This window comes from Odocoileus virginianus, unplaced genomic scaffold (genome assembly GCF_023699985.2).
Source record: "Odocoileus virginianus isolate 20LAN1187 ecotype Illinois unplaced genomic scaffold, Ovbor_1.2 Unplaced_Contig_6, whole genome shotgun sequence".
In the NCBI taxonomy this organism is placed as follows: domain Eukaryota; kingdom Metazoa; phylum Chordata; class Mammalia; order Artiodactyla; family Cervidae; genus Odocoileus; species Odocoileus virginianus.
This window is the reverse complement of record NW_027224323.1, coordinates 530,311-544,741: the sequence shown is the minus strand read 5'-3', so window position 1 is coordinate 544,741 and position 14,431 is coordinate 530,311. Positions and strand designations below refer to the sequence as shown.

The 14,431-nt window shown below is 42.3% G+C and overlaps 1 protein-coding gene across 1 annotated transcript; it reads left to right on the top strand.

Annotated features, from left to right (window-relative positions):
- The first annotated feature begins 656 nt into the window (after nt 1-656).
- Nucleotides 657-14,169, top strand: LOC110122944 (odorant-binding protein-like). The gene is made up of 7 exons (XM_070463777.1): nt 657-768; nt 1,468-1,604; nt 4,542-4,612; nt 9,870-9,980; nt 11,844-11,945; nt 12,163-12,211; nt 13,956-14,169. The coding sequence occupies exons 1-6, from the start codon at nt 691-693 to the stop codon at nt 12,180-12,182; spliced, it is 519 nt and encodes a 172-aa protein (XP_070319878.1). The 5' UTR covers nt 657-690; the 3' UTR covers nt 12,183-12,211; nt 13,956-14,169.
- The last annotated feature ends 262 nt before the right edge of the window (nt 14,170-14,431 follow it).

Sequence of the window (14,431 nt, the reverse complement as noted above, 5' to 3'; positions counted from 1 at the left end):
CAGTGAGTAAATACTACATTAGAGATTAGATAGGTAAAGGGTGTCTGAAAAGGGAGTAAAGAAAATAAATTGTTGACATGCCTTTTTAAGACGAGGTTAACGGGCAATTGAGCGGATCGTCCTCCCGGTTATAAGGAGGAAAGAGCCTGCTTTGGTGCAGGAAGAGGTGATAAACGCTTTGTGCCCACGTGCTCCTCACCTCAGAAATAGGAGACTTTCCAAGGGTCTCTTAAGAAATAGATTTTCATTGGCTAACCCACACAATCGATCTTTACTTTTAGATAATAAATTTTAAATGCTCTCCTCCATGTTAAGGAAACAATATAGGAGAGGGAGACAACTTCTATGTACCCTGGATAGCTTATTCCATTTTTGGTCTCAGGACAAAAATAAATATTTCTAACTTTGAAAGATCACATGTACCAAGATTTCTCACTTACTTAGTCAAAAGTCCACATCTACATCAGCTCTCTTAGAACAAACCTCATTATTAAAATTCCAGAATGCCAGAAAAGCTTATCCCTGCCAACCAGGATACCAAAGATGACATCCGCGTACCTTTGGTCATATAAGGAACAAACATTGGCTCATGACCAATACCAACAGATGTTGGTTAAAAAAGTGGCAGGAATTTCACATCCTCTCTGACAACTGGGACACCCTCAGCTTCTACAGAAGAAGAGCAGCAAGATGAAGGTTCTGCTGTTCAGTCTTGTCCTTGGTCTGCTTTTTGCAGGTCAAGGTGAAGCTCAGCTACTTCTCAAACCGGTACCAGGGATGGTGCAAGCTGGGAGGATGTCTTGGGGTATATGTGCGTGTCCCTTTGGGGGTTTGGTCATGTGGATTCTTAAGTCTAGTCACCTCCCTGCAACTCAAAATCACTCTATTCACTGGCTCTATACCTGCTGTGTATGGTCTTCAAATCATCTCTACCATCTATTAACTGGCCTTCATGCATGTTTACTGCTCTTGTAAAAGAGAAGGAAGATCAAACAGCTGTTGAATGTAGCTCTTGGATTTGACAAGACAGCTCAAGCTATCTCAGTAATACCTCAATTTCTTCCTTTACTTGACTTGAGTTTTCACATGATTTTCTACCTAGGCTGTGTTCATAAAGATAGATAACTTCTGTCCAAGTAGAAGGATAGGGAAACTCGTGAGGGATGATGTCAGGCAGAATTAACAGAGATCGACTAGATTCTTTTTTAAAAAGAATTAATTCATTTATTTTAATTGGAGGCTAATTGCTTTACAATATTGTAGTGGTTTTTGCCATACATTGACATGAATCTGCCACGGGTGTACATGTCTTCCCCATCCTGAAGCCCTCTCACACCTCCCTCCCCATCCCATCACCCAGGGTTATCCCAGTGTATCAGCCCTGAGCACCCTGTCTCATGCATCAAACCTGGACTGGTGATCTATTTCACATGTGGACTAAAGTCTTAATGGGAATTTTGATTTCAGTTTTCAGGAGAATGGAGAACCCATTACATCGCAGCCAGTAACATTGAGAAGATCACTGAGAATGGGCCATTTCACATTTACGCACGTTACATTCAGTTTAATGCAGACAACACAGTAGACATCGACTTTTATATCAAGTAAGTAAAAATAACCTAGAAGGAAGACAAATATAAATCTCCGAGCCGAGGGAGGGTGTGGCTTCCCCATCAGCAGGGAACTCTCTGAATGATGTTGAAGCAAGGCATCCTGAGTTGTGGGTCTGAGCAGGGTCTCTGTGCTGAGGCCTGGAAGGCAGATTCCTTGTGAGCCTCCAAGGAATGTCCTGGAGCCTTTGATTAGAGAGAGAGGTCCCAGAAGCTCCACTGGAATCAACTCCTTAAGGGAAAGATGGACACAGCAGTGGAAGAGACTCGTGTGCTTTAACCCTACAGTCCCCACCAAGGGCTTGACCCCTTCCTGCAGAATTTGTAAGAGACGGTTTCCACTGAGCCCAGAAGCTGAGGGCAGGGGGAGGGTAAACAGTGAGCTCTCCCCTGCAGGGTTTCCTCATGGGATGTTTCATTACCACTGAACTTACAAAACCCGTGACCATCCCAAATGAGCTTCTCAGGTGGTACTAGGGGTAAAGAAGGCACCTGCTAATGCAGGTGATATAAGAGGCATGGGCTTGATCCCTGGGTTGGGAAGATCCCCTGGAAGAGGACATGGCAACCCACTCCAGCATTCTTGCCTGGAGAATCCTGTGGACAGAGGAGTCTGGAAGGCTACAGTCCATGGGGTCACAAAGAGTGGACACGGCTGAGGTACGGAGCACACACATTGTCCTAAGTACCATTCATGGAATGTCCATTGCACTGCAGTTGGTTCATTGAGAGCATGCAAGTATGGCAGAAACCAACGCAAGTTTGCTGAGCACTTATTCTCCATAAAAAGGATGCAAACTTAGACATGCATTTTGAGGAATACAAACATCAAGAAAAAGACAAGTAAAAGTTTTATGCTTAGAGATATTGGTTCATACACACATATATATAGCTGCTTATATAATATATATGTATATATGTCATAGTATGGAATGCATGTTGGTCATTCAGGCATTTCTGACTCTTTGTGACCCCATAGGCAGTGTAGCCCCAGGCTATTCTGTTCCTAGAATTCTCCAGGAAAGAATCCTGGAGTGGGTGGTCATTCCATTGTCCAGGGAATCTTCCTGACCCAGGTATTGAACTCAGGTCTCCTGCATTGCAGGCAGATTCTTTATCATCTGAGCCAGGAGAGTATACATACAATCAAAGTACAACCACACATACAGAAACAGACTTACACACACACACACACACACACACACACACGCACGTTCTATCCCAGAAGACACACTTGTCTCTTTTCACTAATTTTTTAAAAGAAAACTTATTATTGCCCTATGCTGTTTTTACAGTTATTGTGCCCTATATTTAAGCTTTCATGCGGCCACCCTTTCTGCAATCAGTCTTTACTGATGTGTATTCATGTGGAATTATCTGCACCTTTGTGGAGGGCACAGTTCAGTGAGCTTTCACATGTGCAGAAGTGTTTCACCATCCCCACCGCCAAAATATAAAACTCTGGGCTTCCCTGCTGGCTCAGTGGTTAAGAATCCACCTGTCCACGCAGGAGACAAGGGTTCAGCCCCTGGTCTGGGAAGATCCCACATACTGGGGAGAATCCATGCATGTGTGCCACAACTACTGAACCTGTGTTTTAGAACACGTGCTCCACAACAATAAAACCACCTCACTGAGAGGCCTAGGCACTGCAACCAGAGAAGCCCTTGCTTCCACAACTAGAGCAGCAATGATGACCCAGCATAGAAAAAAAATAAACATTTTTTTTAAAGGTCTAAAATTTCTCCACCATTATTGCTTTTTTTCACTTATCATTAAATGTCTACCCCCTTTGGGCAGTAGGCAAGAACTAATTTGCTTAATCTCACCTCTTCTGAAACTTCAGATGACAAAATTAGGCACCCTGCCTCATTTACCCTGGTATCTACCACTGAGCACAATGCTTTAAAAGTGTATCTCAGCGTCTGCGTATGCAAGGAGTCATGTTTTTCAAGCCAATTGACAGGACGTGTTTGCATAGATAAAGGTTTGCAGTTATTGGAAAATTATTTTGTTCCCATGTTATGCTGTTTCCAGTAACTTCAACACATGTGCCCAATGACTAAGAAGAGTGAGCTCAATGCATTGTGGACGCTCTTTCCCGAGGTGTCCACTCAAAAATTAATCCAATTTGTCTTGCTCTTTAATATTTGTTTTGCGTCCACATGTACTATGTGCCAAATAATACCTTTTTTCACATACAGGCAGAGAGGACCCATAAAAAGTCACCCAAACTTTTCTGTTGTATCGGTGAAAATATACATTTATCATGTATTATTTATATATATATATATATATACATATATATATATATAAAATTTCCTTATGTCATGCAAGCATATTATGTAAGTACACCTGTGTTCTTGCATGTTTGATCATGTGTGTATATGTGTCATGTGCATGTATACATACATGTGTCTTTCGATGTTTAATCCTCTTCTGGAATTGCGATGAAAGAAGAGTGTGTGTTTTGAGAAAGGTAACCATCTTTCCTCTGACTTTTTGTGATATTTGACTGTCGTATTCTCTAATGAATCACTGCCAGGGTTTTGAGAAGCCCCAAGGCCTGAGATGATGGCTATGCCTCTCAGTTTTCAGAAACTATACCCAAGAAAGAGTTGTTCATTTTCTTGTTTTTGTTTTCCCTAAAATTCTAGATTTCTCCAAGGTATTGGCTTTCCACATGACGTGTTTTGCATTTGAAGTTTATCTTTGGAACTACTAGTCAGATTGAATGTGTGTACAAACCATGCCTGTCACTTGATAGCTAGTGGATCTTAAACAACACATTCCTTCTCTTTTGAAGGTCACATTTTTCACAGACACTAAGGTGATGCCTGACACACATTCCCGGCTGTGATACAAAGAGAATCCTAATATGCATCAAATTCTTACTTTAGTCAACTAACTTGAATATGTTTTGTTTCTAAGGTCAAATGGAGAATGCATAAAAAAACATATCACAGCACAAGCGCAACAAAATGTCACTTATACCTCTGAATGTGAGTATGGGCATTTCATTGGTGAGCGTATGTCTGGGTGGAAACCTTGATCTCAGCTTTCTTCAGTAGCTCCATACACCTGAATTCTACTCCTACTAACAATTAGGCTGGAACATCTCCACACACCTGAGTGTTGCTCACCAAGACTAGAGCCAGACATCCCAGAGTGTTAAGTCAAGTGGGCCTTAGGAAGCATTACTCTAAACAAGGCTAGGGGAGGTGACAAAACTCAAGCTGACTTATTTCAAATCCTAAACCATGATGCTGTTAAAATGCTGTACTCATTATGTCAGCAAACTTGGAAAACTCAGCAGAGGTCACAGAACTGGAAAAGGTCATGTTTCATTCCAATTCCAAAGAAGGGCAATGCCAAACTCTGTCCCAACTACTATATAATTGCACTTGTTTCCATGCTAGTATGGTAACTCTCAAAATCCTTCAAGCTAAGCCTCAGAAGTAAGTGAACCATGAAGTTCCAAAAGCACAATCTGGGTCTTGGACAGGCAGAGTGACAAGAGATCAAATTGCCATCATTCCCTGGATCGTGCAGAAAACAAGGGAATTCGAGAAAAATATCTGCTCCACTGAATATGCTAAAACCTCATGGTGAATCACAAGAAACTGTGGAAAATTATATAAGAGATGGGAATACCAGATGGCCTTACTTGCTTCCTGAGAAACCTGTATGCAGGAAAAGAAGCAACAGTGAGAACCAGACATGGAACAACGGACTGTTTCAATATTGAGGAAGGTGTATGTCAAGGCTATATACTATCACCCTGCTTATTTAACTTATATTCAGGGTACATCATGTGAAATGCCAGGCTGGATGAAGCACAAGCTGGAATCAAGATTGCTGAGAGAAATGTCAGTAACATCAGATATGCAGCTGACACCACACTTATAACAGAAAGCGAAGAGGAACAGAAGAGCCTTTTCATGAGGGTGAAAGAGAGTGAAAAATGTGTCTTAGAACTCAACATTCAAAACTAAGATCAGGGCATCCAGTACTATTCAGTTCAGTCACTCAGTCATGTCCGACTCTTTGCGACCCCATGAACCACAGCACGCCAGGCCTCCCTGTCCATCACCAACTCCCAGAGTCCACCCAAACTCATGTCCATTGAATCAGTGATGCCATCCAGCCATCTCATCCTCTGTCGTCCCCTTCTCCTCCTGCCCCCAATCCCTCCCAGCATCAGGGTGAGGTGGCCTTCGCATGAGGTGGCCAAAGTATTGGAAGAACTGATGTTGAATCAGTTCTTCCAATAAACACTCAGGACTGATCCTTTAGGATGGACTGTTTGGATCTCCTTGCAGTCCAAGGGATTCTCAAGAGTTTTCTCCAATACAACAGTTCAAAAGTATCCATTCCTTGGCACTCAGCTTTCTTTACAGTCCAATTCTCACATCCACACATGACTACTGGGAAAAAATTGACTAGATGGACCTTTGTTGACAAAATAATGTCTCTACTTTTTAATATGCTGTCTAGGTTGGTCACAACTTCCAAGGAGTAAGTGTCTTTTAATTTCATGGCTGCAATCACCATCTGCAGTGATTTTGGAGCCCCCCAAAATAAAGTCAGCCACTGTTTCCACTGTTTCCCCATCTATTTGCCATGAAGTGATGGGACTGGATGCCATGATCTTAGTTTTCTGAATATTGAGCTTTAAGCCAACTTTTTCACTCTCCTCTTTCACTTTCATCAAGAGGCTCTTTAGTTCTTCTTCACTTTCTGCCATAAGGGTGGTGTCATCCAGTACTATTACTTCATGACAAATAGAAAAAGTGTAAGCAGTGACAGTTTTCATTTTCTTGGGCTCAAAAATCATTGCAGACACTGACTGCAGCCATGAAGTTAAAAGACACTTGCTCCTTGGAAGACAAGCAATGACAATTCTAGACAGTGTATTAAAAGGCACAGACATCACTTTGCCAACAAAGGTCTGTATCGTCAAAGTGGTGATGGTTTTTCCTGTAGTCATGAACAGAAGTGAGTTGCTCCATAAAGAAGGCTGAGCACCAAAGAATTGATGCTTTCGAACTGTGGTGTTGGAGAAAACTCTTGAGAGTCCCTTGGACTTCAAGGAGACCAAACCAACCAATCCTAAAGGAAATCAATGCTAAATATTCATTGGAAGGACTGATGCTGAAGCTCCAATGCTTTGACCACCTCATTGGAAGAGCCCATTCAGTGTAAAAGACCCTGATGCTGGGAAAGATTGAAGGCAAAAGGAGAAAGAGGGCAATAGAGGATGAGATGGATAGACAGCATCACCATATCAAAAGACATGAATTTGACAAACTCTGGGAGATAGTGAAGGACAGAGGCGCCTGGTGTGCTAGTGTCCATGGAGTTGCAAAGATTCGGACATGATTTAGCAACTGAGTGACCAAAAGGAATCTAAGCACAGGTGTAGAATTCGTATTCCATAGGGTTCTCACAGATAATTCACAACAGTCTATGCAATGGCATCTCAAGGGTTTATCTTGAGTTTGCACATCAGTGTCATTTACTTTTTAAAAACAATCATAAAAGATCCTAATCCTTACAATTACAATGGAAGAATTTAAATCCAACAAAATCATCCTGACTTCAATCATAACATCGGCTTCTGTTCAAAGCAATGGGAATGCTGGCTAGCATTGACATTCCTAAGTTCTTTATGAGGACTCTAAACATCATTCTTGATTTTAAATGGCCCTTGAGGTACATTAATGGCCTAAGAGGTACAGGCTTCCCAGGTGGCGCTAGTGGTAAACCACCTAGCTGACAACGCAAGAGACAGAAGAGATACGGCTTTGATCCCCAGGTTGGGAAGATTCCCCTGGAGGAGGGCATGGCAACTCACTCCAGTAATCTTGCCTGGAGAATTCCTTGGACAGAGGAGCCTGGAGGGCTACAGTCCACAGCGTCACAAAGAGCTGGACACGACCGAAGAGACGTCACATGCAAGAGATCCACATTTGATTAACATTTAAAAACATGACTATGTGATTGCAACGTCAGACACGACTGAACGACTGAACTGAACTGATGTGATCGCAACCCTGCCTAAACTGACCAGTGGCACAGTGGCTATGAGCGCAAAGAAGTAAAATTTATGCCTGAAACATTTTGCCACCCTTTCTTCCATAACTTCTAATGTTCTATTTTTTTATTTTTAAGGATGCTTTCATTTTCTTATTCCTGTATTATTTTTTCCTTTGGCTGAAACATGAATGCCTCCACTGTCTTTATTTTTCTCCACTCTTGTAATCCCTTTTAGCCGGGTTTCTTACAGAGTGACTAAAGATGGGAGAGAGAAGAGCAGACCTTTAAGGTCTCTTGCAAGTGCCGTTCCCTAGCTTTGTTTTAGGTGCTGTGAGGTGTACCCACCTCAAGCATAGCACGACCAGTGGCCTTGATAGAGACCTGACATCCGGAAGGTAAAATTACTCTCACCGTCCTATTGCCTACATTGCCTTCACAGAGAATTCAGTGATGCTGCAGTGGTCACGTTTGTGATGTCATGCTCAACCACAGGGAGTCACTGATAATCTGAGGACCTGAATTTGTGTTTGTTGCTAAGTTGCTTCATCATGTCTGACTGTCTGCAATGCCACGGATGGCAGCACTCCAGGCCTTCCTGTCCTTTACTATGTCCTGGAGTTTGCTCAAATTCATGTCCATTGAGTTGGTGATGCCATCCAACCATCTCATCTCTGTCACCCCCTTATCCTCCTGCCCTCAATCTTTCCCAGCATCACAGTCTTTTCCAATGAGCTGGCTTTTGCATCAAGTGGCCAAATGATTGGAGCTTCAACTTTAGCATCGGTCCTTCCAATGAATATTCAGGGTTGATTTCCTCTAGGATTGATGGGTTTGATCTCCTTGCTCTCCGGGAATGCTCAAGAATCTTCTGTAGGACCACAGTTTGAAAACATCAATCCTTTGGCATGCAGGCTTCTTTATCATCCAACTGTCACATCTGTACATAACTGAAAATTTCCCAGTGTGACCCAAGTTTCCTGGACTCACTGTGGCGTTAGGAAAGTTGAGTACGCTTCTTGGGACTATGAGATGGGAAACTGCTTTGGCTTCTTTTTTTTCAAGCACACTAAGAATTTTCAGTGTTTCAAACAATGAGCAGTAAGTAGTGTGTCCATGTTTCAGAAACACAGCTGGTTGGTTTTACGCCCCATCTTGCTGAGTGATTCCAATCGAGTGTGATGGAAGCCAGGAGAGAGAGAACGGATATAGAGGATTTAGATGTGACATACAGTGGGTCAGAGTTCCTTCTTGTCCAGACGCAAGGGGCAGAGTGGTCAGGCAGGGCAGAGGGGACGGCCAGCCCTCCAGGTGGCGTGGGAGCTCACCATGAGATGCTCACTGCCTGCATGTCCCAGTAGGTAAGCTGTCTTCACGGCAATGTCTATGGCCATGGCTCTTTCTCATAGCCCAGACTGAGGGACAGTGAAAATGCAGTAATTAACATAAAGTGTTCAAACATTGCCTGGCACGAGCTCGGCTCTCAGGAATGCAAGCTTGTGAATGGTAAGTTCATTTTGGTCAAGAGAGATCAACTCCACGGCTGGGTTAACAGAAATACAAACAAGTTTTGAATTGAGGTTTGAAAAAGAGGCTCCCACTGTTGAAAACACTGTAAGGGGCTTCCCTGGTGATCCAGTGGGTAAGAATCTGCCTGCAGGTTCAGGAGACATAGGTTCACTCCCTGGTTCTGGAAGATCCCACATGCTGTGGGGAAACTAAGCTCATGAGACACAACTACTGAGCCGGCACTCAAGAGCCCACAGGCTATGGCCACTGAGCCCACGCAGCCCAGAGTCTGTGCTCCAAGAGACAGAAGTGGCTGCAGTGAGCAGTCCCTGGACCACAGCTAGAGAGTGGCCCCAGAGTCCACACAAGTAGAGAAAGACTGCAGACAGTGATGAAGACTCAGAGTAACCAAAAATTAATTAAAACATGAAGTAAACTAAAAGTACATTGCTTGGGTTCCTTAGGACACAGGTTCTAGAAAGCATCTAAGTAAGACAGCAAGGAGTGACTGGTTAACCAGGAAAACGTGGGAATGAGGGAAAGTCTGGCCTGCTTTCCTTGCTGCCATAACCACGGTAGAATCAGTGTACCTATGCAGTCAGACACAAATCAGTACAGCACAGACCTTTCTTAATGCCCTAACTCTGTCGCACCACATCTCACTGAAAACAAATGAACACTGGGTTGTATATATGTATCTTTTCTCTCTCACAGATGCGGGTCAAAATGAAGGTCGACCTCTTCATGTGTCCCATAACTCTGTAATAGGATATGTCATCAACGTGGATGAAGAAGGAAACGAGACAGATTTAATTGGAATAATTGGTATGAGGCATCCCTTGTGGCTCAGCTGATAGTGAATCCACTTGCAATGCAGGAGACCTGGGTTCAATCCCTGGGTTGGGAAGATCCCCTGGAGAAGGGAAAGGCTACCCACTCCAGTATTCTGGCCTAGAGAATTCCATGGACCATATAGTCCATGGGGTCACAAAGAGTCAGACACGACTGAGTGACTTTCACACTTCACTTGGCATCCTAATATCCCATTGCCATTGTCATGCAACATGTCCACTGTCAGTAGTTTCATTCAGAAAACCAGGAGGTGCTGACAATATTCACTATTCAGTGTACAAGAGCTGCATATTTATGTTCACTGAGGTAAGGATACTGGAAGGTAATCCACCAAGAAACAGGGGATAAAAATAATTCTCAAGCATTTGAAAATAATCTCCGCCTGTTCAAATTAAAAAAAAATTACTTTCACAGTGATTTTACAGAAAGAGGAGAGTGAAAATTTTGACTTAAAGCTCAACATTCAGAAAACTAAGATCATGGCATCCGGTCTCATCACTTCATGGCAAATAGATGGGGAAACAATGGAAACAGTGGCTGACTTTATTTTTGGGGGGCTCAAAAATCACTGCAGATGGTGATTGCAGCCATGAAATTAAAAGACGCTTACTCCTTGGAAGGAAAGTTTGACCAACCTAGACAGCATATTAAAAAGCAGAGACATTACTTTGTCCACAAAGGTCTGTCTAGTCAAGGCTATGGTTTTCCAGTAGTCATGTATGGATGTGAGAGTTGGACTGTAAAGAAAGCTGAGCACTGAAGAATTGATGCTTTTGAACTATGGTGTTGGAGAAGACTCTTGAGAGTCCCTTGGACTGCAAGGAGATCCAACCAGTTCATCCTAAAGGAGGTCAGTCCTGGGTGTTCATTGGAAGGACTGATGCTGAAGCTGAAACTCCAGTACTTTGGCCACCTGATGTGAAGAGCTGACTCATTGGAAAAGATCCTGATGCTGGGAAAGACTGAGGGCAGGAGGAGAAGGGGACGACAGAGGATGAGATGGTTGGATGGCATCACTGACTCAATGGACATGAGTTTGTGTGAACTCCAGGAGTTGGTGATGGACAGGGAAGACTGGCATGCTGCGGTTCATGGGGTCACACAAGCGGCATGACTGAGAGACTGAACTGAACTGAACTGAAATTTACAGTTTTTTTTTTTAATATATCAACTAATCTCAAGCCATGGCTATAATGAGGCTGACATGAATGATGTCATTTTATACCAGTTTTCCCATATATTCTAACCCTTGGAACAAAAACATATAAATCTTCATCCTATTTTGTTATCACAATGCATTGTTCCTATGAACAGTGACATGACCCCAAATGACCTCATAGAAGCACTGAGGTGTGTGCTGTTGAGACAGTAGATATCTATTTCAGAAAAACAATTGGGTGGAATAATGGGTTAAAGGCTAAATTGTCTCCCACATGGTATGTGATGGGGTAAACAGGTCCCTGTAAGGGGGGAACCCTGTTTCCTAATAATTTGGGTCCAGAACAAGACAGGAGTGTCAGATACAGGTTGTGGGAAGTTGATGAAGAAGCAAGTCAGTTGCCTACTGGGATGGGTTGAGTCCCAAATTCATGGAGCAACTACAAGTCTCTGGGTTCCTCCTGCTGACAGAGGCAGAGGTTTAATTACAGAATTGGATGGAAATTAATTCTTAGGATGGCAGATGTCTGTGTCATGGAACATGGAAACTGTTTGAGGCTGTCTTAAATCATACAAGTGAGGATCTGATTGACACATTCAATTTCTTATTGTGTATATTCAGACATTTCTGTGGGTTCTAAGAGACAACACTGTCCTTTTTTGTACACTGATTAACAGGCACAGATGATGAGATTTCAGACAGTGACTTTGAGAGGTTCAAAGAGGAGACAAGAGACAAAGGGATTCCAGAAGAAAATATTGTGAATTTCATCGATAATGGTAATGAAATTATATATTTTTTCTGACTATATCATTTGCCTGTAAATTGTAAATATGTAAATATCATGAAAAATCAACTTATTTAAAATTTCTTCTCCCAAAATTAATCTCTTATAAAATACATTACTTAAAAAAAAGAAAGAAAGAAACTGTAGAAATACTGTGGAATGGTAATAATTGGTGGCTCTTTTATTTCTCCCATCTTGTTTTCCCACAGATGACTGTCCAGAGGAGTGAACAAAAGTGACATGGATACAGACACTTTTGTAAGTAAACATGGTCCATTATTAATGCTGCCCCACCAAATAAGTAAAAAAGGACACACTGTTATTTCATTCTTAATGTCCAACAAGTCTCTCCAGTCCTGTCTGACTCTCAGCAACCCCATGCACTTTGGCCCGATAGGCGCCTCTGTCCATGGGATTCTCCAGGCAACAATGTTAGAATGGGTTGCCATTTCCTTCTCCAAGAGATCTTCCCGACCCAGGGATTGAACTAACGTCTCTTACATCTTCTGCGTGGGCAGGTTGGTTCTTTACCACTACTGCCAAATTCATACATGCCAAATTTTGCAGGTAATTTTTTGCCCCAATAACTTACATTCTGTCACTAGAGAACTTTGTTACATTAGGTAATCTCTCTTGTCTGGAGCCGTATTAAATTGCAAACTGGTTTGTTGATTAATGCTGAGCATCTTTGGTGCGAGCATGTCAACCTGCAGGAATCTTGCATACCAGACTCATCAGAGAGAAGCAGGAATCACTACAAGTTGGTGGAAACTTAGTGTTCCTGTTAGTCCTGACCTCGTGGTTGTCCATACACGTCCCTTCTCAAGGAGAGCCACGATTAAAGACAGTTCACCTTTCCTGAAAGATTAGTTTTTAATCTCACATGATTCTGACAAAACCAGTAAAGCCATTCCAACTGCACTGTCTGAAATAAGCATTGTAATTGTATTCCCCTTCACAAGGTGATTTCTTTTAGTGGGACCTTTAAGCTTTCTTAAGTAAGACAGCCTCAGAAGATGACACTGATCTAGGCTAAGGTGTGGCTTTATTTCTGTTGAGAAAAAAATGAAAGAAAAGAGGCAAAGAAAAACACCAGCTTGCAGGTGAATATGATTGAAAAAAAAAAAGACATGCTGAAAACATTCAATGGATTGTTACTCAGCCATAAAAATGAATGAGATCATGGCATTTGCAGCTACGTGCATGGGCCTAGAGACTGTCATACTAAATGATATAAGCCACAAAGACAAAGACAAAAATAATATATATCACTTATAAGTGGAATCTAAACTAAGACTTGGAGGAGGTTATTTTCAAAACAGAAACACACTCACAGACGTAGAGAACAAACCTGTGGTTGCAAAGGGGGAGGAATTTAGTTAAGAGAAGGGTTAGGAGTTTGAGATTAGCAGATGCAGAATATTATATACAGGAAGGATAGACAAAAAGATATTCCTGTAAAATGCAGAGAACTATGTGCAGCAGTGTAAAAACCTAAATGGGAAAAGAACCTAAAAAAACCCAGATATTCATATCTGTATGTATAAATCAATCACTTTGCTATACACTTGAAACCAATACAACATTGTTAATCAACTCTACTTCAAAATAAAATTAAAGTTAAACAGTTAACTCTTGAAGACCCAAAAGACAAACCTTTTGGAATTAGGAGAAGAGATTAATTCAGAAAATGCAAACTTTAAAACAGAGAATTTAAACCATCTTTAGATGAACCATTCCAATGAACATGCATTCCAAAACCATTACTCCTAGAATCAGTCCCCAGTGGGAAAGTTTCCCCACATGTACATCCTGGGGAAAATCCCACAAGGACTCCCACCTACATCACTGAGATGTGGAGCGTTGAGGCCCACCAGGATTCTAACACTGGATCTCCTACCAGCTTCTGTACCCTGGGCAGCCTACTGCCTGAGCCTCACCCCTGTCAGCTGTCGCACAGTCAACTCGACTAAACATTTGGTCCTGTTTCATTCACCTACAGGAGCAGTCCCTGAGACGAGACACATCCTCATCTCCATGGAGTCTATGTCAACAACATGAAGACGGCCTTCTTCGTTCCTGATCAACATGATCCTTCTCTCTTCACACTCACACTCCCTCTCCCATCTCATCTCTCCTTGTCACTAAATCACGTCCTGTCTGGTGGTGTTTGATTTCTGGGGGTTTAAATAGACTGCTTTAATTTTTGCCCTGCACTTGTGTGTCTATGCAAAAGTCACCTAATTTAAAACACACAAATGTCCACGTTAATTGTCCAGGAAACTGTTTCTTTTTTAGGACATGTGTTCATCAGAGACAATTCTGATGAGGATTTGACAGCAATGCCCTCACGTGTCCTCACGTGAGAGGAAGAGAAAGGACTAAACTATCATGGGACTGGAGACAGGATCCTCTTACTGTACTGGGAGTGGTGTGTCTCATCAAGAAAAAGTCCCTAGAAAACACCTTATTCATTAC

Coding starts and splice junctions, on each gene's coding strand:
- LOC110122944 (XM_070463777.1), top strand. CDS start 691: ATGAAGGTTCTGCTGTTCAGTCTTGTCCTTGGTCTGCTTTTTGCAGGT. Junction 769..1,467: donor CTCAGCTACTTCTCAAACCG/GTACCAGGGATG, acceptor TTTTGATTTCAG/TTTTCAGGAGAATGGAGAAC. Junction 1,605..4,541: donor GACATCGACTTTTATATCAA/GTAAGTAAAAAT, acceptor TTTGTTTCTAAG/GTCAAATGGAGAATGCATAA.